The sequence below is a fragment of the Colletotrichum destructivum genome, chromosome 3, assembly GCF_034447905.1.
Source record: "Colletotrichum destructivum chromosome 3, complete sequence".
Taxonomy (NCBI): domain Eukaryota; kingdom Fungi; phylum Ascomycota; class Sordariomycetes; order Glomerellales; family Glomerellaceae; genus Colletotrichum; species Colletotrichum destructivum.
Window position 1 is genome coordinate 3,067,100 of NC_085898.1, and position 19,165 is coordinate 3,086,264.

The 19,165-nt window shown below is 53.2% G+C and overlaps 6 protein-coding genes across 6 annotated transcripts; 2 read left to right on the top strand and 4 right to left on the bottom strand.

Moving 5' to 3' along the window:
- Window positions 1-485: 485 nt before the first annotated feature.
- CDEST_05027 (uncharacterized protein) lies at window positions 486-1,480 on the bottom strand (the record flags this gene model as incomplete). Its single annotated transcript, XM_062921186.1, has 2 exons — window positions 486-1,152; window positions 1,202-1,480. 2 exons carry the CDS (start codon window positions 1,478-1,480, stop codon window positions 916-918), a joined length of 516 nt encoding a protein of 171 aa, XP_062777237.1. The 3' UTR covers window positions 486-915.
- A 2,036-nt stretch (window positions 1,481-3,516) lies between these two features.
- CDEST_05028 (Putative Zinc finger, MYND-type) lies at window positions 3,517-6,746 on the top strand. The gene has a single exon (XM_062921187.1). It carries the CDS (start codon window positions 4,355-4,357, stop codon window positions 6,227-6,229), a length of 1,875 nt encoding a protein of 624 aa, XP_062777238.1. The 5' UTR covers window positions 3,517-4,354; the 3' UTR covers window positions 6,230-6,746.
- A 1-nt stretch (window position 6,747) lies between these two features.
- CDEST_05029 (Putative eukaryotic rRNA processing) lies at window positions 6,748-9,105 on the bottom strand. Its single transcript, XM_062921188.1, has 3 exons — window positions 8,703-9,105; window positions 7,946-8,639; window positions 6,748-7,880 (listed from the first exon to the last, which is right to left on the bottom strand). The coding sequence occupies exons 1-3, from the start codon at window positions 8,985-8,987 to the stop codon at window positions 7,549-7,551; spliced, it is 1,311 nt and encodes a 436-aa protein (XP_062777239.1). The 5' UTR covers window positions 8,988-9,105; the 3' UTR covers window positions 6,748-7,548.
- A 1,977-nt stretch (window positions 9,106-11,082) lies between these two features.
- CDEST_05030 (Putative cyanate lyase, cyanate hydratase, lambda repressor-like, DNA-binding domain superfamily) lies at window positions 11,083-12,315 on the bottom strand. The gene is made up of 4 exons (XM_062921189.1): window positions 12,187-12,315; window positions 11,922-12,121; window positions 11,404-11,843; window positions 11,083-11,321 (listed from the first exon to the last, which is right to left on the bottom strand). Exons 2-4 carry the CDS (start codon window positions 11,946-11,948, stop codon window positions 11,300-11,302), a joined length of 489 nt encoding a protein of 162 aa, XP_062777240.1. The 5' UTR covers window positions 11,949-12,121; window positions 12,187-12,315; the 3' UTR covers window positions 11,083-11,299.
- Window positions 12,316-12,427: 112 nt separating this feature from the next.
- Window positions 12,428-15,170, bottom strand: CDEST_05031 (Putative altered inheritance of mitochondria protein 6, PI-PLC-like catalytic). The gene is made up of 2 exons (XM_062921190.1): window positions 14,100-15,170; window positions 12,428-14,033 (listed from the first exon to the last, which is right to left on the bottom strand). Exons 1-2 carry the CDS (start codon window positions 14,366-14,368, stop codon window positions 13,118-13,120), a joined length of 1,185 nt encoding a protein of 394 aa, XP_062777241.1. The 5' UTR covers window positions 14,369-15,170; the 3' UTR covers window positions 12,428-13,117.
- Window positions 15,171-17,901: 2,731 nt separating this feature from the next.
- Window positions 17,902-19,145, top strand: CDEST_05032 (uncharacterized protein). The gene is made up of 2 exons (XM_062921191.1): window positions 17,902-18,036; window positions 18,090-19,145. The coding sequence occupies exons 1-2, from the start codon at window positions 17,996-17,998 to the stop codon at window positions 19,060-19,062; spliced, it is 1,014 nt and encodes a 337-aa protein (XP_062777242.1). The 5' UTR covers window positions 17,902-17,995; the 3' UTR covers window positions 19,063-19,145.
- Window positions 19,146-19,165: the final 20 nt, after the last annotated feature.

Sequence of the window (19,165 nt, forward strand, 5' to 3'; positions counted from 1 at the left end):
TGTATACCCGGATGACTTGCGCATTTTGCGCGAATCGAACAGGGTAGTAGGTACGTGTGTTGGTTTACTGGATTTGGCGGCAAGCGTTGGTTTGATCAAAACAACGCCTCGTCGCGTTTGAGGCTTCTCCCAGTAGACTCGTTAGCCGCCCGGGCATTTGTAGGAGGAGCCTACGATGTACGAGGAGAGACAAAAACAAAAAAGGTAAAAGAACAAGACAGGACAAAGGGCTCCGTATGCATGGACCCAGCGGCAGCGGCAGCGGCAGAGCGCCTAACATGCTTCGATTGCATGGGTTGAGGGGGCAGGCCAGCGGGCAGGCCAGCGGGCGGCAGGCGGGCTGCGAGCAACCCAAGGTCGAAGGAATTGACGTTGTCCACATACGTATGGTACGACTGGACTTGCAATACACATGCTAACCGGGCGGTTGCGCTGCGCTTGCATTGTATCCGTACGTTCAATGCATCTTGTTAGTTCCGGGAGGCCAGCCAATCTTGGCAGATGGCTCGGAGAGGTTCCGCCAAGGGGACCAGGGCTGATGTGATCAAAGGTGACCAAGACGGCTGATGTGGAGAACATGCTCGAACAGTTGAAGACCATGGTATTGTCTTTTTGTCTCTTTTCTTCTTCTTATTCTTCCCGCCACAGAAGATTTTTCGACGACGTTGTCTGTAAGAGGTTGATGAACAATCGACAAACAGGAATAGATATCTGGGTAGGTACTCTGTAAGGTGCGGTCTATTCGGTGAAGCGATACGTACCCAGATAGGAAATTGAAAGACGGAATTGAGCGGAGTGGGTCCTGTGGTTGTCCCTGCCTGAGTGCCTGTGCACAAATGTAAGGTGAAGATGAAGAAGATTGATACATGGTATGCAGGTGTCCGTGTGGTGAGGTCCGACACTCACACAGAATCCTCACAGCTCCCTCAGGCGTGCACGCCGCATGGGAGCAACGACATTGTCAGTGGCAGCATGCAGCGAGGCTCCGCACCTAGACAGACACAGCTGGCGGCCCATTACGAAGACGGCGCCTCGAGGAATGCGCAAACAAGGCCGTTGGATCCGGGACAAGCGCCGGTTGCTGACGATTGCTAAAGAAAGACATCGGCGCCCCAGTTCAACCGGCTTCCACTGAAGCATTCCAGTTCGACTCTGCAAACGCCACGGCCACGGGAAAAAAAAAGAGGGAGCAACTGCCGACGAAAGGGATGAAGATATGCAGATGACATTGTTCGACTGATGGTCCCTTTCCAAAGCAGATAATGGCAAACATGCGATCTGGGGGAAGAAGGCGAGGGAAAATAAGAAAGAAGGAATAGGGTGATAGGGTGAGAGTCCCGTCCGAGGTTTTGAAGACGGGAATATCCTTGCATCCCGCCAATGAGGCGCAAATTGCAGTCGGACCACCGTGTTGCACAACGAACCTAGGTAGGTCGAACGTGTCAATACCTTGGTGGGACGCCGTGTCTTTACACAGCATCAGCGAGAGGCAACCTGACGTAGGCAAGGCTGCCTGCTGGGTGGGTAACCTCGTTGATTGCAAGCGTTATTGGCCTGCCCTGCCTTGAGGTGCCACAAGCCTTCTACGTAGTAATAGCGATGGGCCAACTTGGTCTCAGCAAGGGCACGGGATCTCTTGACGACGCACGCAATACACTGTGATTCATGCAGTTGCGTGCAAGCTCGCTTTTCCCAAGGCCAACCGCCAATCTCGCATCTTGCTGGGTTTGCCACTTGGTTCCCTATGCTTCTGGATCTTCCATGAGTGTTCCATGAATCCCATCAGCTGTTTTGGATTGCGCTGGTGTGGTCGTGTCTTGATCTTTCCTCTGTCCAGCCTCTCAATGCGGGCAACAATTCTTGCAATGCGTCGCAATTGGCACAGACAGCTCGCGAAGTTACGCAGGCAGAAATTCTGTGCGATCCATACGTCGCCGCTTCGGTGGAGACTTGGTACGAATACAGACAAATACCACGCGTATCTGGAGAGGAACAGGTGCCTACCTCCCTGGAATGTCCAACTTATCGAGAGCGCAGCATTTGTCTCGAAGCGACGACATCAGAGGACAGGACACGGCATGGACGATGATGGGCGCTAGAAGCCGCCGCAAATGGCTTGCTGACGCTGGAGTCGTGGCCCTCAAAGGTGACATTAACAAGGGATCCCGAGTCGTTTCAAGGGGACAAAGAGAATGTGTGCAAATCAAGCGGGCAAAGGCAGGGTGCCTGAAGAAGGGGGGCGCCGCAGTGGCGGCGGCGGCGGCGGCGGCGGCGGCGTGTCCCAGGCACCTGGAAAAGAGAGGGTCAAAAGACGGTGAAGGGTTGTAGGGGGAGTGGGAAGGGGGACCGCAGCTAACTGTGACGGAACATGCGATTCTGGAGTAAAGCGCGCTTTCTCCATCGCTGTAGTGTGTGTCCCGGCGGGAAAGGCCAAGAGTCCAAAACGAGAATGCAAGACAGGACTGAATGCGGCCGAGTAGCGGGTGCGAAATTGAGGGCTGGCTGAGCGGCGTGGTCGGTACCTGGTGGCTTCCCCTATGCCTTTCGCCTGCAAGATAGGGCCACCATTGAACGCTTGCTTCCACCGCAAATACTTCTGGAGCGAAGTAGTGCATGCTTCAGGGATTCGAGAGGAAGAATCCAAGATTCCAGCGATTGTCGGAGGTTGAATTTGGGCCATACTCCGGCAACACAACTGGTAAATGCATGTCTTGCTCAGTACTTGCTGTGAATTAAGGTGATGCCGCGTCGACTTGTTGACATGATCGGGCTTTGCCCGACAGGACCGAGACGAAATGACCAACATGCAGATGCATTGTCGACCGTAAACAGGTAGGTAGGTAAGTAGGTAAGCTGCAGTGGTATAGGACATGGAGAATTTTTTGACAATAACACTGGAAAAGAGAAGAATGACATGATGGGCAAATACAAAGAATGAAATGTATTTAACGACGATAGGGCTGTCTTCGTCGGGCCCAGTCCTAAGCGGCAGTCACGGTTCGCTTCAGCAAGATTTACTGTCCATCATTCATCTTTCACACCGGTCTGCTATTGATCCCCAAGGGGGGGATAAGAGGAAAGCAAGATTATTAGCCAGCGGCCGTTGATGGCCTCTGGGTCCTGGCTACACTACGAGGCGTAGCGGCCCCTTCGAAGGCCCCCAAGAGGTAGTGATCCAGCCCGCTGTGATGCACTAATCCTTCCGTTACTTCCTCTCAACATCCTGCGCATCCAGATGCGCTGTGCTGTCCTGTGTGGGTTGCGCCCAAGCCCTGTAATATTTGCCTACCTACCTACTTTACCCAGGTAGGTAGGTACTCAACACCCGCCCCCCTAGGCAGGTAGGTCAACCGAGATGCACCGCTGGCTGGTTCTGCTGGGCTGGCGGCGACCACTGCACAAATTCTCGCGTGCGCACAGTACCTTAGTACGTGCAGACCTGGTGCATCCATCTTCATCGTCTGCTTCTGCCTCTCCTCCTCTTTCCCCCCTTCCCAACCTCCTCGTCATTTTTCTCCTCCCCTCTCTCTTTCTTGCTCGTCTATCCTGATTGTCTTCTAATCTGTGCGTCAAGCGTCCGTCTGCACTCGTCTTGACGCTGTCATTGCATGCCAGCATTCGCTTGCGTACATTTCGGCCGCCTTGTCTTCCAGTTGTCTCTCGGATCAGACCTTGGCGCTCGCTGCCCACTGGGCCAGTTCACCGCACTCCTCCGAGTCACGCTTCCGGGTGTCGGTCCTGAAACACTACAGAGTACAAGACCATACCATCAAATCACCCGCCGCTCTCGACCGTCTTTCTACCTTAGTGTCTACTCCTCCATCCACACACTCTTCATCACCCCCTTCTGCACTTTTTCTTCCTACACAACACCTACAGCCATCTCCTCCCGCTTCCACTTTCTCCATCAACCCGACAAGAGCGTTTCGTTTCCTCCCACGACCGCGACGAAAGAAAATTACAGTGCTTCACAACGTCCTCGACTACGCAACCAACCCCTCGTGCTGTACGAAACTAGTATCGAATCGAGACGAGTTCGCTCACACACGATCCGATCCAAGCCAACCCATCTTTCAAACATACACACATATACACACAACCTATTATCGCCACACTCGAGCAACCTCGACCCAAGGCCAACTCTCACTCCCTTCTTTTTCCTCTCTGGCACATTGTCGTGCATCTCTCGAGTTCATCGAGACCAATACAATAAGCACACCCTGTCAACCCCGTCAAAGGGGCCACACAAGCTGGAAGGGATTCATTACTCTCGTACCTTCCCTCGGCTGCACTGCCTGGCCCCATTCGACTCGAACCACAACTAGACCGAACCTCACATCGATCGCCTTCCAAGATGAGAGAAGTCAACTTCAGCATCCCCAACGTCAACAAGGCGTCGGTCGGCATTACGACCGCCCTTTACGATAGACGAGCTCTCGACTGTACATCCACTCTTCCTCTCATTAACTCTCTCAACCATCTCGCCTACCTCACCACCTCATCCGCTCGCATCCGTGACATCCTTACCGTCGATGGCGGCATCGAGCGCTTGGTGTGCATTCTGAAACGCGGCCGCAGCAAGGACATGATGGATATGTGGAAGTGGAACTTGGCCTTCCAGTGCGTCGTCAACATTGGTGTTAGGGGCACCGAAAATGTTCGCACCCGCGTCGTCGAGGCTGACATGGTCCCCGTTATCGCTACCATTCTCGACAACTATATCAAGGTTACGGAGAAGTGCAGAGATAAATCCGACGACAAGAGCAAGGATCATCACCACCGTCACAGGAGCCATGAGCACCGCAGTGTTCACAAGGCTCCTTCCTTCACCAACAGATCCAGCCGCGTTGAGGTCGACCAGAGAGCCTCTCGCCGCCAGGCACCCCCTCCATCCATCGACGTTTCCGCAACCTATGCCGGGTCCTCGTCGTCCAGCTCTGCAGTCGACCAGCAGACTACTGAGTTCACACCCACGCCACCCCAGTACCCGTCCGCGTCCTCGACTGAGCGACCTGCCCTCCCAGCTCACCGACATCACCATCATCACCACCACCACCACTACCGTGCTACCGAGGCCCGTCATGCTGTGCCATCTCCGCCTCGTCAGACGGTCCAGCCGCTCGCACCAGCTGTGCCTCCTGCGGAATCCATGGAGGGCTTCGTTCGGCCTGTCCGCGATGTTGATCGCCTTGCGTCGATGATGAATTTTGGCAACGCGAACTTGACCTCGCAGCCGTCCTCTCCCACAACCCCCTTGCCGCCGCCCCAGTTGCGTTCTCCCACCGTTAGACCCACCTCTGGGCTCGCACCAACTAGCCGATCCCGGCGCCGTCCTTCCATCCGACACCAGAACTCCACAGTCGACTCGGACGATTTGGTTGGCGACGATGCGCCCTCTGACGAATCTCCAGATGCGGAGATGTCGGGAACTGGTAATGAAGCCTCTGTCAACATTCAAGATATTACCATGGAGGAAGGTGATAGCATGATTGCTGGCTCCACCACTATGGATCTGAATACTCCTACCGTGTCAGAGACTCAGGATACCGGAACCTTCAACATAACGCACCGCGGCCCCGTTGAGACGAGCAACAATGCCGCCACGACTCCCGCTCCTGTGCCGCCCATCGGTCTTTCGCCAAACCGTCCCACCATGGTTACTCCACCTCAGCCAGCCATCCCCAACGCCAGCGTTCCCCGATATCTGCTCGATCGGCAGTTCGTTCCCAACGCCCAGATGCTTGCTGCTATGCCTCGTGAAGAGGACGTTCTGATGTCTCTCCAGTTGCTTGCGTACGTCTCCAAGTACTGCGGCCTGCGATCTTACTTTCAGAAGAGTCACCTGGTTCCCCGGCTCAAGATCGGCAAGGAACTTCATTTTTTGGACGGTGAGAACGCCGCCACAGATGTCGAAGAAGAAGAATTAGAGGACGAGTACTTGCTTCCCGACGACTTCAACATATTCCCTCTCGTGGAAAAGTTCACAGTCCGACACCACAGTACGGATATGCAGTACTGGGCTGGCGTCGTCATGAGAAACTTGTGCCGAAAAGACGATACCCGTGGAGGTATCCGACAATGCGCCTACTATCAGTGCGGCAAATGGGAAGAGTTCACCCGTCAATTTGCCAAATGCCGCCGTTGCCGCCGCACTAAGTACTGCAGCAAAGAATGCCAAAAGAGCGCGTGGGCTTTCCACCGACACTGGTGTGTCGCCGCAACCCAATGAGAAAACACACGGTGCATTGGCATGTTCGATTGTACCCGGAACACGCCTCCTTCCGGCGTAATGTTTATAATACGGATTCTACGCCCCCTCCCCCCAAGAGTGGCACTGCATTGCACAGCACAGCGTTTTTTTGAAATGCATGGCGTTTCTCTCGATACCACTGGTCTTTCAGCAGCATATTCAAGGTTCGGCATTGGGTGCTTGCTATTTATGGTGATGGCACGACTTCTCTTTCTTCCAGGACGATATATCATCAGTTTCTTCTCCACCCTCTTCTCTTCGCACGTTTCACATGACAATCGTCGAAGTCGGGCACGCGACACCATGGATGCCTTTTACTATGTACATTCTCCGAAGCAAGACAAGATGTGAGCCTCGGTCTGTCGATACCTGCTCACTTCGGTCATATCTTGCCAACGCAGCGCACGTTCTCTCGAAGCCGACAGCCGGCGCCCTACGGAAGACATTCTTTCTCCGACTCGTCCTATGTCTTGGATGCACAGCCTTCCTGGTCTTTGAAAAGCAGATTGGCGGACTACGCAACACCAGGCATGGAAATTATGGATAAAGGCGGCAACTTTTGATTAAGGATGGACTACCCGCTTGCCTAGGCTCATGGACGCGGGGGGACTGCCATAGTCATTTTAGCAAACCCCCACCCCCGTGATCCGAATAGCATGCCCCGAAGGGAGAGGGCATAGAAGAGCGCTTGAGGAGCGCGTATTCAAGCAGCAAGCGGAGGATGATGTACGTATTGTTATGAGGTTTTACCAGCTATAATGTCAGAATTTATTTATATACTCTTCCAAAATGCCAAGAAGAGCCTTTTGTAGTGCTTAATAGACCCATAAAGGGGATGTAGCATTGGGAAGCGCCCAGACAAGCGCTCATGACGTAGTGTGCCATGTTTTCTTGCGACATGAAAATGATTCAGAGCTGCCGGGGCTAAACTTAAAACTCGACAAGGTCCTGCGGGCGCGCTTGCGCAAAAGTCTGTTACATGCCATCACTTCAGGCAAGTGTTGGGACGAATTTGGTTTCGTTCGGGTCACCATGCAGGATCCAACATGGAATTGGACAACAACGGCAACAACTCCAGAGAGTAAGTGTGTGAAGGTTCGATTAGATATCTCCAGTCAACAGAAAGCAAGCGACTGGTTTCGTTTGGCAGTTACTCAGCCCGAGGGGTATTTGCTCCTCAACTCTTTTGCCCCTTTTCGTCCTTTTTTTCCCCTCCCTCTCTCTTTCTAGCCCCTGGCTCCCTAATCTGCCACACCCGCTCTCGCACCACTGGCAATCGTTCGTTTTACATAGGTTCCTTATTTATTCGACATGGACTTTCTCCTGTTCTTACCGGGCCGCTGCTGGGGCTTCTTGCCCACGCCGCCCTTCATACGCTTGGGGTTAAAGGCACTGAGATCGCCTGAGCTAACAGCATCGCCCGACTTTGCGTGGCGCTTCTTGCCGCCGAAGCCGTACTTGTCGTTCTTCTTGGCCCGCTTGGTGTTGACACCACTGCCGGAGCGGCCACCGTCGCGCTTTCCGTCGCGCTTGCCGGACGAGTTGGTATGGCTCTTGATCTCGTTGTCGACGCCAACGTCGAACAGGTCAGCCTCGTGCGTGTCGAGGTTGGAAGAGCCTTCTTGGCGTTCTAAACGGGTAGTCAGTCAACAGTGTGCTTGTCGGGGAGATGCAAAGGGAGACATGGCCACTTACTCCTCTTGAGCGTCTTGATCTTGTCCAGTGTGTCCTTCTTGGCCTTTTGGCGCTCCTGAAGCTTGGCGACCTGTACCTGCTTGCCAAACTTCTTGAGGTCGCGGAGCTTCCTCGCCTCGGCGGCGGCCTTTTTGGAGCTGGCTTCGTCAATGAGCTTGGCCTTGACCTTTTGCATCTGGCCGTCGTCCTTGATCATCTCGGCAAAGTAGTCATTGGGGCGCGAGAAGGGCACTTTCTCCTGGATGAGGAGGGAACGCCCCTTGCGCGCCGCCTCCAGCGACTGCGACAGCAGCGCGAGCTCGCGCTGGAGGTCGTCCTGGACGTCGGGAACGGCGTCGGCCGTCGGCTTGGATGAAATGACTGACTGGTGCGTCGCGAAGCGCACGGCGGGCGAGGTATCGATGCGGATGCGGTTCAAAGAGGTGACGAGGGCCGTCTTGTTATTGATGGTGAGCTTGGTATGCGGGACGACGTCCTCAAGATCCCCCTCGTCAGCGTCGAGGTCCGAGAGCGGCACGTCATCCGCCTCAGGGTCTTCTTCTTCGTCGTCTTCCGAGTCGTCGTCCTTCTCCTCGACTTCTGTCGGCGTCTTCTTGGTAGTCTTGGTCTTCTTGGCCGGACGCTCAATCTTCTCTTCCATCTCAACCTCGGAATCGGAGTCGCTGTCTGTGTCGTCCAATGCTTCGATGTCAAGCTGCCGAAGTTAGGCGTCGGTCAGAAGTCACCTTTTTGTGATTTCGTCAATCGGCAGACATACCTTGTCGTCTTCCTCCTCATCTTCATCCTCTTCGTCCGAGTCGGCATCCTCGAACTCGGCGTTCAATGTAATCTCACCCTCGACGGAAATTACGGAGGCATCGTCGTCCTCATCATCGTCCATCTCTTCGGCTTCTATATCGGCGCCCTTGACTTTGGCCTTCTTCTCCTTCTCCTTGGCGGTTTCGCGATGCTTCGATTTGATCTTTCTCTGTTCCTTGACTTTGCGGAGGTCGATACCCTTCTCAGCCGCCAATGCCAGCTTGAGCTTGGATTTGGTAACCATCTTTTCCCTGTATCTTGAGTGGTTCGAGTAGAACTGGGGGGGGGGAAGGTCACTGGCGTTGGGTTGGTCGCGGAAAAGTGTGCTGGTTCAAAGACTTGACCGTTTCCTTGACGGGCTGATGCAAGGTGGGGAGCGTCCCAGGAAAAAATGTCGATTGAAAATAATTCTGCCGCTTGAGTGACCCACTCAAGATGGGCGGTCAGCCTCCAGATGGGCCTGGGCGGTCGTCTGGATTGCACTAGGGTTTGATACGGTTTAATTGGACACTTACCGACGACCCCCGAACTGGCTAGTAACATCTACAGACGATTTTTCATCTCCCACTGCACAACGCTGGTTCCCAAGGACTGACAGAATTCTACAGATTGGTCTTGGAGCCAAATAAGATCTCACTCAATGCTCTGTGAGAGAGGAAATAACCGGTGTGGACAGGCAATTAGAGGTGCCGATCCACAATGTCTAGATGAATATAATCTCCAACAATGGGTTCTCAGGCACATACGACCATACCCACTGGAGAACTCGGGATCCCGTCCGCTCTCCCATAGATAAGCCAGTGAGGGCCGGATTAGTAGTTGGGTCGGTGACGACCAGCGAATACCTGGTGTTGTATGTATTTTTGCTGATAAGTTTTGTAGAATTCAGCTGCCATTGCTGCATCAGAAGAACCTTAATGGTACCTTAACTAACTAGACGATCTGGGCCAATTTCGAACTTGTTGCTACATTGGTCTTGCAGGATGGCATACAATTGGATTGGAAAGTCACGAAACTCGGTTTGTTGGCTTTGTGCAAGTCTACTATTGTGTGAATGCCTCGCTAGCTAAGCAGCATGGTGAGCCTGCTCAGGCCGTTCCTCCCAGACCAACAGACCCAGCAAGGCTGTCTTGTATACCTTCTCTACCCCCAACACTTCGCTAGTGAAGGCGAATACCTTTTCTCCCCCTCTCCTTCTCTTCGCATCCAGAATTTCAAGGAGATGTAGTCGTGAGTTTTGAGCTGTTGCCTCTCTTGCTCGACAGGGGGGTTGGGTCAATGGTGTCGATTGTGATTATTTGGCCATGCTGAAGGGAATTGGCTATGTGTGAGGCCATTAGAGTGGAAGACACAGCGTTGTTGATTTTTTCCCGCATTTATCCACTACTTACTTCTTGGACTCGAATCATCGTGAAGTAAAAGGGTTGCGAACCAACCAGAGCGTGCCCCAGCTTTCTTCGTGCATTACAATATCACACAACCATGCGAGGAGGCTCCGCCGAAGTAGCCGGGGTTGGCATTTGTTTGCATTGGAACGGTAGGCTCCTCGGCGCCTGACTTGGACTTCGTCGTGATGTTGCAAGATTTCGGCGCGGGGTCCATTTTGGTGGCTGGGATCGATGGTTTTCTGGTACGTTTTGCTCGCAGAGGAAGGTTCTCTTTCAGACGGAGTATTGTGTTTGATGATGCTTGGTTTCGGGGGGCATATGACCCCTTTTATCTTTCTAGGTCGAATCACGGGTGCCCCATGCATCTTCCTTGTGCACAGCAAACTGTGTTCTACCGCATTGTATGCAAAATGAATCTAACACCTTCTCAGCCAATACTGCTAGTCTTTAGCTCAAAGAGCCCTTGCTTAAGGTCGGTAGGAGGAGCCATTCTCTATGAGAAGATCAGCTATGCTATCTGAATCACTGTCTCTTGGTTACAGCACGGAGACGCAGGCGGCAGGGGCTCTGGAGGGGAAACGGGCTCTTTGACTAGGTATCGGATGCAGATTGTTCAGCTGTTGGACATCAATCTGTGTCCATCAATTCAAGACGTCTGTGTTGTCCAAGTTGAGGCCTCGGGCCCCCAAGCAACCCAGTTTTCTAGACTATCTGCACGGAGACACAGTCGGTTTGTTGTCAGGTACTGGTTCGGGAAATCCATAGGGGAGACTTAACCTCTGCCTCTGATGTTAGCAATATTGTGAGGACAATAGCCTCAAGTGTCTTCGCAAGACTCCGAAAGGAGAGAGTCAATCCAAAGCAATAAGGGCAAAAATACAATTGACATGGTAATGACATCCCAGTGTTAGATGCCATGTCTTGTTTTCAAGCTTTTGCCAACAAGCATTGCCTTTTGTGTCTGAAGTCTAGACAATGAACTGGGTCAACAAACACAGCATGGGTCTGAATGGCTAGGATTCAATTCTTGTCTACATCAATTTCAACCACAAACTCCGCGCTACCAATCCGACCGGCTTCAACCGGCAAGCGAAGGTGACAAAGCCTGCTCTTAACCCTAGTGAACCGACAGCTATGTAGAGATGGGTACCCTTACACATCCCTTGCTTTAAAAGCGGGTGAAGGGAAGCCTTTATCCAGAGTCAGTACAAATCTCCTCAAAGGACCGGAAGCAAGCGGAAGCCCCAATGTGGGGCAACACAACATACGTACCATTTGCCCTTGAGGGTGATGACAACCCATGGGTTCCCCGCCTCGTCAGTCTCCTTCTCGACATTTGTATTGAAGCAGATGGCACTCATGATGCCGTCTCCAAACTTCTCGTTCATGACAGCCTTATAGGCGTACCCGTAATTCTGCACAATCTCATACAAACGGTAGATGAGCGGCTCAACAGGTGGCATGGGCCCCGCACGACCACGGTCGGGGAAGGCAGTTAGCTTTGGCTTCAGGGACGCGGCGTCGACGCCGAGAAGGTCGGAGAGTTTTTCGACATCTTCGTCTGACGCCTGCACCTGGCCATAGAAGATGCCCGCCGTGGCAACCTCGCTACGGCCCAGGTGCTTGGCGATAGCCTCGAATGTGTGACCACTCTGCGCCTTGGCGTCAAAAAGGACCTGCGAGTGGGAGGGAAGGCGATCAGCCATTGAGGACTGGGAGCAAGGTTAGCCGGTGATCGCTCTCATCGGTGCACAGAGGCAATCAGCCAGTGTGTTGATCGCGTCGCTTACGTCGAGGCTTGCAAGCTTTCCAGACATTGCGGCTTGAGATGCGACCTGGGATGCAGTTGTGCAAAATGTACTGTTGAATGAGGTCTTGAGATTGGTTTTGGTTTTGGCAAATTACGAGTTCGGGAGAGGTGGAGGTTCGTCTCAACTGTATCGAAGAAACAAAGGCAACATATAGTATACGGCTTCGGATATAACCTCGACTATGCGAATGATATGAGCGATATCCAAGTATGACGTCTCATTATATTACAAAGACTCAACTTACCGAGTCGTGCGGACACATCGCCTTCCGGACGTCATTTACCCAGTTTGCCCACGGGTAATGCGGGGTTGTGAGCTAACAGCAGTCTGATATGTGTCTCTCGCTCATCGTTACCGAGGCCGATGCCGCCCCGCCGGAGAAAACACGGCGTTTCGGCTTCGCCCACAAACATTGGTGTGCCGCCAATCACTCGCAGATCTCGATCAAAAGTCAATGACTAATTTGCTTCAAGACTCATTATCTATTACGGCGGACCTCGGACACGCTCGCCTAAGCTGAAGCGGCCCGGTTGGTACACACATCCGAAGCTAGGCCGGGGCCGGACCCGGTAGAGTCCGGCAGAACCGGGGCTGCTGGCCTGGCCCGGCTCCCTTTTCGGAGCTCGCGCCGTTTCTACTGCCAGTAGATACTGTGCTCTAGGTAATCTACACACACTTGGTGGCATCTCCCATGTTGGGCTCTGATGCCATCTGCCTCCCTTAAGCACCAAGACTTGTTTGATAACTGGTTTTCTCCGCCTCTGAGCGACAATGGAGATTTTTGTATGACACGGCAACCTTTTTGATGACCGTACAACCAGTCTGTCAATAGAAGTCGTAAATTGGCTCATCGTTGTTCTAATTCGTAGCCAGTGTCTCGGCAGCGTGGCACCATTGGACGGCTGTGCCCTGCGACACTCTCTATGCAGACGACTGCTAATTGTGTGCCGATACGCTAACCGTTCACTCATACACATGGCGTGCATCGAGCGTCCGGAACAGGGTTTTGTGCAGGAGCAAGCTGTCACCCCCAGACCCAACTTTTATATGAGGAGGCCCTAACGAGCAGTACTGGTTCCGGCCCGGAAGATAAGCCTTGATAGAGGATAAATCCTTTGTGTCGGTGCCGGCTACCCAAGCGAGGACGATATGTTGTATTTTTAGGCGAGGGTCCATCAGGCAGGTACTGTCAAGCTGGTCGTGAGTCTTGGCCATCCCCGAAGATCCCACTCTTTCTTGGCACCCTTGAGATCATCCACGTTCAAGATGTCGACGCCTTCCCTGATGAGAACACCCCAAATATGGTTTCTGATGCTGATAGGCCACGCGGGAAGATCCCAGTATCGAACCTTCAAGCCGCGAGAGTGAGCTTCTTTGACCTGGGCTTTCAGCTTCGTCATCTGGGCTTCCGACAGGTCCCCAAACCATACAGTACCAATCGCCTTCTTGAACGAAACACTGGTATAGTATGAGTTGGTGGGGTTAAAGTTATGGCCGTCGAGTTTGAGAAGAGGCGCATCGAAGAAGGTATCTCTATAAATCGGATCCTCGGCGATCAGGTCGAAAGGGGTGTTGCCAGTACCGACGACGGTAATGGGTCCGTAGTGAACCTTGCCATCGACGACCTTACTAAGCCATCCTCGCTCGCGTAAGGGCTCCAGCTGGCGCACTACTTGTGGCCAGGTTTCAGGTCCACCTGTTTTCAGGTCCACAAGAAGTACCATTGTCTGTTCCGGGCTTGCCTCGTAAACACCTCGAGGCGACTGTTGGGTGGAGTTTTCAAGGTCCACATTACGTTCCTCCAGTAGACGAACGAGGGGATCGACGTAAAGATTGGTAAATGTCTTCTTCTCGCGAAGGGACCACTTGTTGTGGCCAACATACAACTCGGTGCCGTATAGCCACACATCAGCCTCGATGCCAATGCAGCCTACTTGGAGAGCGTCGTAGATCGGCCGTTTCCTCCAGTAGTCGTTGTGAGAGTGACAAGGGATGGGTTCGACGACGCTCGCTTCTTCGAACTCGTCGGACGCGGCGTCCCAAACTTCGCGGGCCACGAACAGAAGTAAGTTCAAGAGAACGAATATCAATCTGTTCAGGGATCAGTTAAACGAAACGCCCATGTCTACCCAATCTTGGTTTAGTTGAGGGACCTACAGCATGGACAACCAAACAGCCCCGCACATGAACAAGGAACGCTTTTTTGTCCATGGCTTCGGAATCATATAAGCGGGAGGCAGTAACCCGTCCTCGGAAGTGTAGCTTTCGGCTGGAGTTGGCGGCACTTCGGGGTCCACGTCACTGGCGGTATCTGTTTCTTCCGAGGAGTCTCTGTATCGAGCCATTGCCGTATTGGTGTCTCGGGACCAAAAAATACGGAAGCGATCACGTACAGCATCCAAGCCAGGGCTACTGGGTGTGGACATTGTCAACGCCGGTGATGCTCAAGGTGTGTTGACACACTTTCGAGTCAATGGGAGAAAACAGACGAGCGCGTTTGGCGTCGAAGTGTTGATGGGCGCAGTCGTCAAGGTAGTTAAGATGTTCTTATCGGAAGAACATGCCGAGATTACACCTAGGTAGCTAAGGATTGTCCCCGATTGGTGTACTGGGTCTGCGGAGGTTGGAATGCTGAGACTTGGTATAATCTTGGAAGAAGTAAAGGTGAAGCGAAACTCGCAGCGGGGAGGAGATATAACTTTGCAACGTAAGTGTGGCAGTAGTGGTGGCTTTGTATGCATAAGGGCAACGTCGACAAAGGTTAGAGTCGAGGGATTCAACCGTTTTCGGAGAGGCCGATGGGAAAACAAGCAGCGGGAGAAAGACACGCCAAATATATCGGGAGCTATCGTGGTGGCTTGCAAGGCTAGTATTGTTGCCTACTTTTAGAGAAAAAGGGGGGTACTTGGGCAGTGTAGCTACCGTGATCGACAAGGTAGGTCCAGGTCAGGGAGGGCAGGGCGGCTTGGGAAAAGCCACAAAGGTTAAATAAAACGGCAAGAGGATCCGAGCATGGTTAGACGATTGGGGGTCAAGGATGGTTGAGAGCAAACTTTTGGAAGCGCTGGCTGAATGGGCCCGAGAGCGTAGATTGAGGATCGGGGGTGAGGGGGGGCGGATGATTGGAGTGAGGTCAACACGCCGAGATAGTCTTTGGATGAGAGAGTCCGACGACTGGGGTCTGGTGTGTGGTTCAGAAGATGTGATGTCTTCGGTTGGGTCTGTCTGTCTGTCTGTAAGCGTGCGAGGTACCAGTAACAGAGCATGTTGCCCGTCGGGTGGCCTCTTAGCGGCTGGTTTCGTGCGAGAGAATGGCCTTGCGAAAGGGACCAATGCTAGTCAGTCGGCGGCGCACTCAAGCATTTCCAAGCCATCCTTGTCCCCGTCCCACGGCCAGGGGGGAGGGTTGGGGAGGGGAGACTAAGAAAGAAACTCTACCATCAGCTTGCTTAGCTCGCCCAAACACGGTGGGAGGGCGCGGGACCCAAAGGAATGTCTCTGGCACCTCGTTTACTAGCTGATTGCTACCCTGTCCGAAGGAATTACTCAGAGTCTGGCTCGGGGATGGATGGATGCAGCGGTGAGGATGGACCTGAATGCGCCGTGCAATTGTAGCGAGGTAGGGTGAATGTGCATCACCTAACCCAGTTGTCTTACGCAGTACATGAGGAGAGGTATTGTGTCAAGACATTGTGTGTACGTACCTCTTGAGGTAAGAGAACCCAGAGGGAGACCCTCAAGAAAAGTGAGGCAAGGCAGGACGAGGATGAGCATGGATGGTGGCCCTGCGAGAGCGCAGCAAGCTCCCGTTGTCGTTAGCAGCAAAACAAGAGCCCCCCGAACTAAGGTTATTCGGCATGCCCCTCAAACCAGAAGCAGAATCGCCGTGTCGGAATGCCTTAGTTGAATGGCGACAATGAGTCGACTGGGGCCTGGCCAGCGGGGAACCCCCTGCCCCTTGGCAGACATGCTCTGCACTCAATGCCAGGTGATGAGTTATGGTGTTTGATGTGCAGTTGGACGAGAGGTGTTTCCAGCCTCCCCCTTTCTACCTTTTCCATAGTTCCCAACACCTAGGAAGAAACATGAGGTGCCAAGACAAGCAAGCGCCGCAAAATGTACAAGAGGAAAAGGACTTGGGACGTATTGCTAGGTACTAAGCACTCCACGTGTGTGCCAGACAGAAGACGGATGGAAGGAGGGAAAGAAAGAAGAAAAGACGATAATACCTGGGCCTCCAATCCAGTCCGGCAGCTGCGTCGTCTGGCACGGATACGAGCCTCTCAGTGGCCAATTGTCCATACTCTGCAACTGTTCCCGGCTGTCGAATCCCCCGCGTGGCCCGTGCAAGCGCTGTCTCGACCCTTTGTGGAACCGTCCTTTCTTCCTTGCCTTGGGTGGTGCGGGCACGCACTTATTTGGTATCGTGGGCATATACGTACCTCGTCGATCCAGGTACCTTCCTACCTACCCATCTGGGCACGTGGCGCACCTCATAGGCGGATAAACCACCCAGATAATTACGTGCCTTCCAAATCTCGTCCTTTTCCACATACCATGTCTGTCACGCGCACCCTGTTTTCAAATAGGTTCATCATCCCTTGCGGTGTTTTCCGCTGCCTCACCGAGGCGCATTTGGATTCACGTTTGGCGCCGCACCAGGGACAGACTGGACCATCCCCAAAAGCAAACACAGGTCAAGTGCCCGACACTAAGACCGGGGGCCAGACCGGAACCGCCTATCACCAATGCCATCAGTTCCTCGTGACCCGGGAGGAGTATCAACGCGGAGGAGTCGACAGTAATGTTCTGTGAGCACAGACACGTTCGACGGTTAGCGATGCCGTGGGTCGCGCGGCACATAGCCAGTCTCAGTCATCCAGCCAGAAACACGAGGCAACCGCCTGCGCGTCCCTTTGCGATGCGATGTGTGTACTCTCGACCTGACCTAGTCATAGGCTGGCCGCCTGACTGATAATGATTCTCTTGAAAGAGAGCGATGGGCACGAAATGGTCAAGGCAAAGGAATACGTATGCAAATTCATCAAGCCACCGACACTGAGACACGACCGAAAACAACTTCCAGCGTCACATATTCAGACCATCCCATACGAAATTTATCACCCTCTTCCCATGAGCCGTTCGATTCACCCGAAATGCGAAACAAAGAAGCCGAGTCTGAGCTTTGTTCGTTTTGTTTGGGACGGAACTCTACCTTGGTAGCAGCACAGCCCATCGCGTCGCAACTCCGACCACCTTGTGCACCTAGTCATGGCGGCGTCTCCGGGACTGACTAGCTGACTGCGGCCCGCGTCATTCAGCTCTACAATCGAGTTCATGGTTTCTTCACTCATTCTGCCTGCCATTGCAGAGGGCCGTACGATACCCAGTTGAGGAGACTGAAATACTTGCCTACCAGTCGCCTTACTCAGTCAAACGCTTCGGCCAAGTTGCTGGTTCCAATATCCTTCCAACTTTGACACTTGGTCTCTGACGGCTGACCAAGGTCTTGAGACGCCGCAGCAATGCGAGCAAAACATGCCTGATCAAAGACTTGAGATTTGATAGGATTAACACTCCTAAAGAGCGAGTTGCAGGGCGAATGTTTCGATCTCGAGCAAAGTTTCCGCTCGTCTATCGGGATGAAGCTAGCTAATTTGCTGCAGAACTGTCATTGATCAGGTGCCAAGATGCCAGATTGTGGAATTCCCGCTTGTGATCTCTTGGCTGTGTGGATCGACCCTGGGGTCCTTGCGTGGAGACCCCTGTGACTGCTATATTCCTCTCTTGGGTCCTCAGCCATAAGGAGTTGGTTTCATAGAGTGGGACAGAACGCTTGCGGCCCCAACAGGCCCCAATCGTTATCGGATAACCTTTCCCTCTATCAGCGCTGACATAATCCAAAATTTTCAAACAGAAGTACCAGCCAGGACTCACTACCTGTGTCGCGTCTCACATGCCCGCCTCATTTCACCAACGAAGCTTGACGACGACTTAACCCCCCTCTCTTTCTGGACTGAATCGTTAATTCACCGGTGACATCACCCCCAAAAATGCCTCACAAGCATACCAGAAGGGATCACGACCCTGCATCGTATGTTTCGCACGCCCCGAACCATTCGGCCCAAGCTGACCCCTTCGCTGCAGATTCGACCTCCCTCCGTCTCAGATCGCAAGGCCATTGCCCGTTCAACAGAGAAGCCGGAAAGCTCTGGCTGCCGCCGCGAAAAATGGCAAGAACGGAAAGAACCCAAAGACAGAAAACGATGGTATCAAAAAGAGGAAGGGTCGTAGCAAAGATGACGACGCACCAAGAGCGTTTAAGCGCATGATGGCGCTGGCTTCCGGCAAGAAACAACGATCTGGGCTCGACAACGGCGAAACTGTGAATCAAAAGAAGAAGGCCGCCAAGAAAGCAGCCTCCGGCGCCGAAAAGAAAGACGAATCAAGCGAAAATGCCGAAAAGTCCGAAGTACCGACTATTCGTCCGGGTGAGAAGATGTCCGACTTTTCTGCGCGTGTCAACGCTGCTCTGCCGCTTGCTGGCCTTGTCAACAAGACAGAAAGAGGTGGAAAGGATCCTCTGGGACTAAAGGTTCACAAGACGCGGAAAGAGCGCAAGATGCACAAGCTTTATGACCAGTGGCGGGAGGAGGAGCGAAAGATCCAGGAACAGAGGGAAGAGGACATGGAGGAAGTGGCAGAGCGCGAACTGGACGAGGAGATCAATGGTGGTACTTTTGGTAACTTTGGACAAACACCTGCTGCCTTCTACGGGTCCAATCAGGACGGGAAGAAGAAGAAGAAGAAGGGCAAGAAGGGCAAGGGCGCAGACCGAGAAGAGGATCCCTGGGCAGTACTGAAGAAGATGCGTGCAGAGGCTAAGGTGGGCCTCCACGATGTCGCCCAGGCGCCGCCGGAGCTTCACAGGGCTGGACGAGAGAAGCTCTTGGTTCGTGGTGCCGCCGTCGACGTGTCAAACGTACCAAAGTCTGCCGGAAGTTTGAGAAGGCGCGAGGAGCTTCAGGAGATACGGGATGAATTGGTCTCTTCTTACAGGAGGAAGAGGGAGGAAAAACTGGCCCGTCTTGCTGCTGAAACTTCCGCCTCAACTTCATAAGATACCCAAATCAGCCCTTCGTTGCTGAAAACTATTTGCGACTCTCTCGGTGCCTAGCTCAATTGTCATCTATTTTGATAGCTGGTTCGGTGGTCCAGGCCTG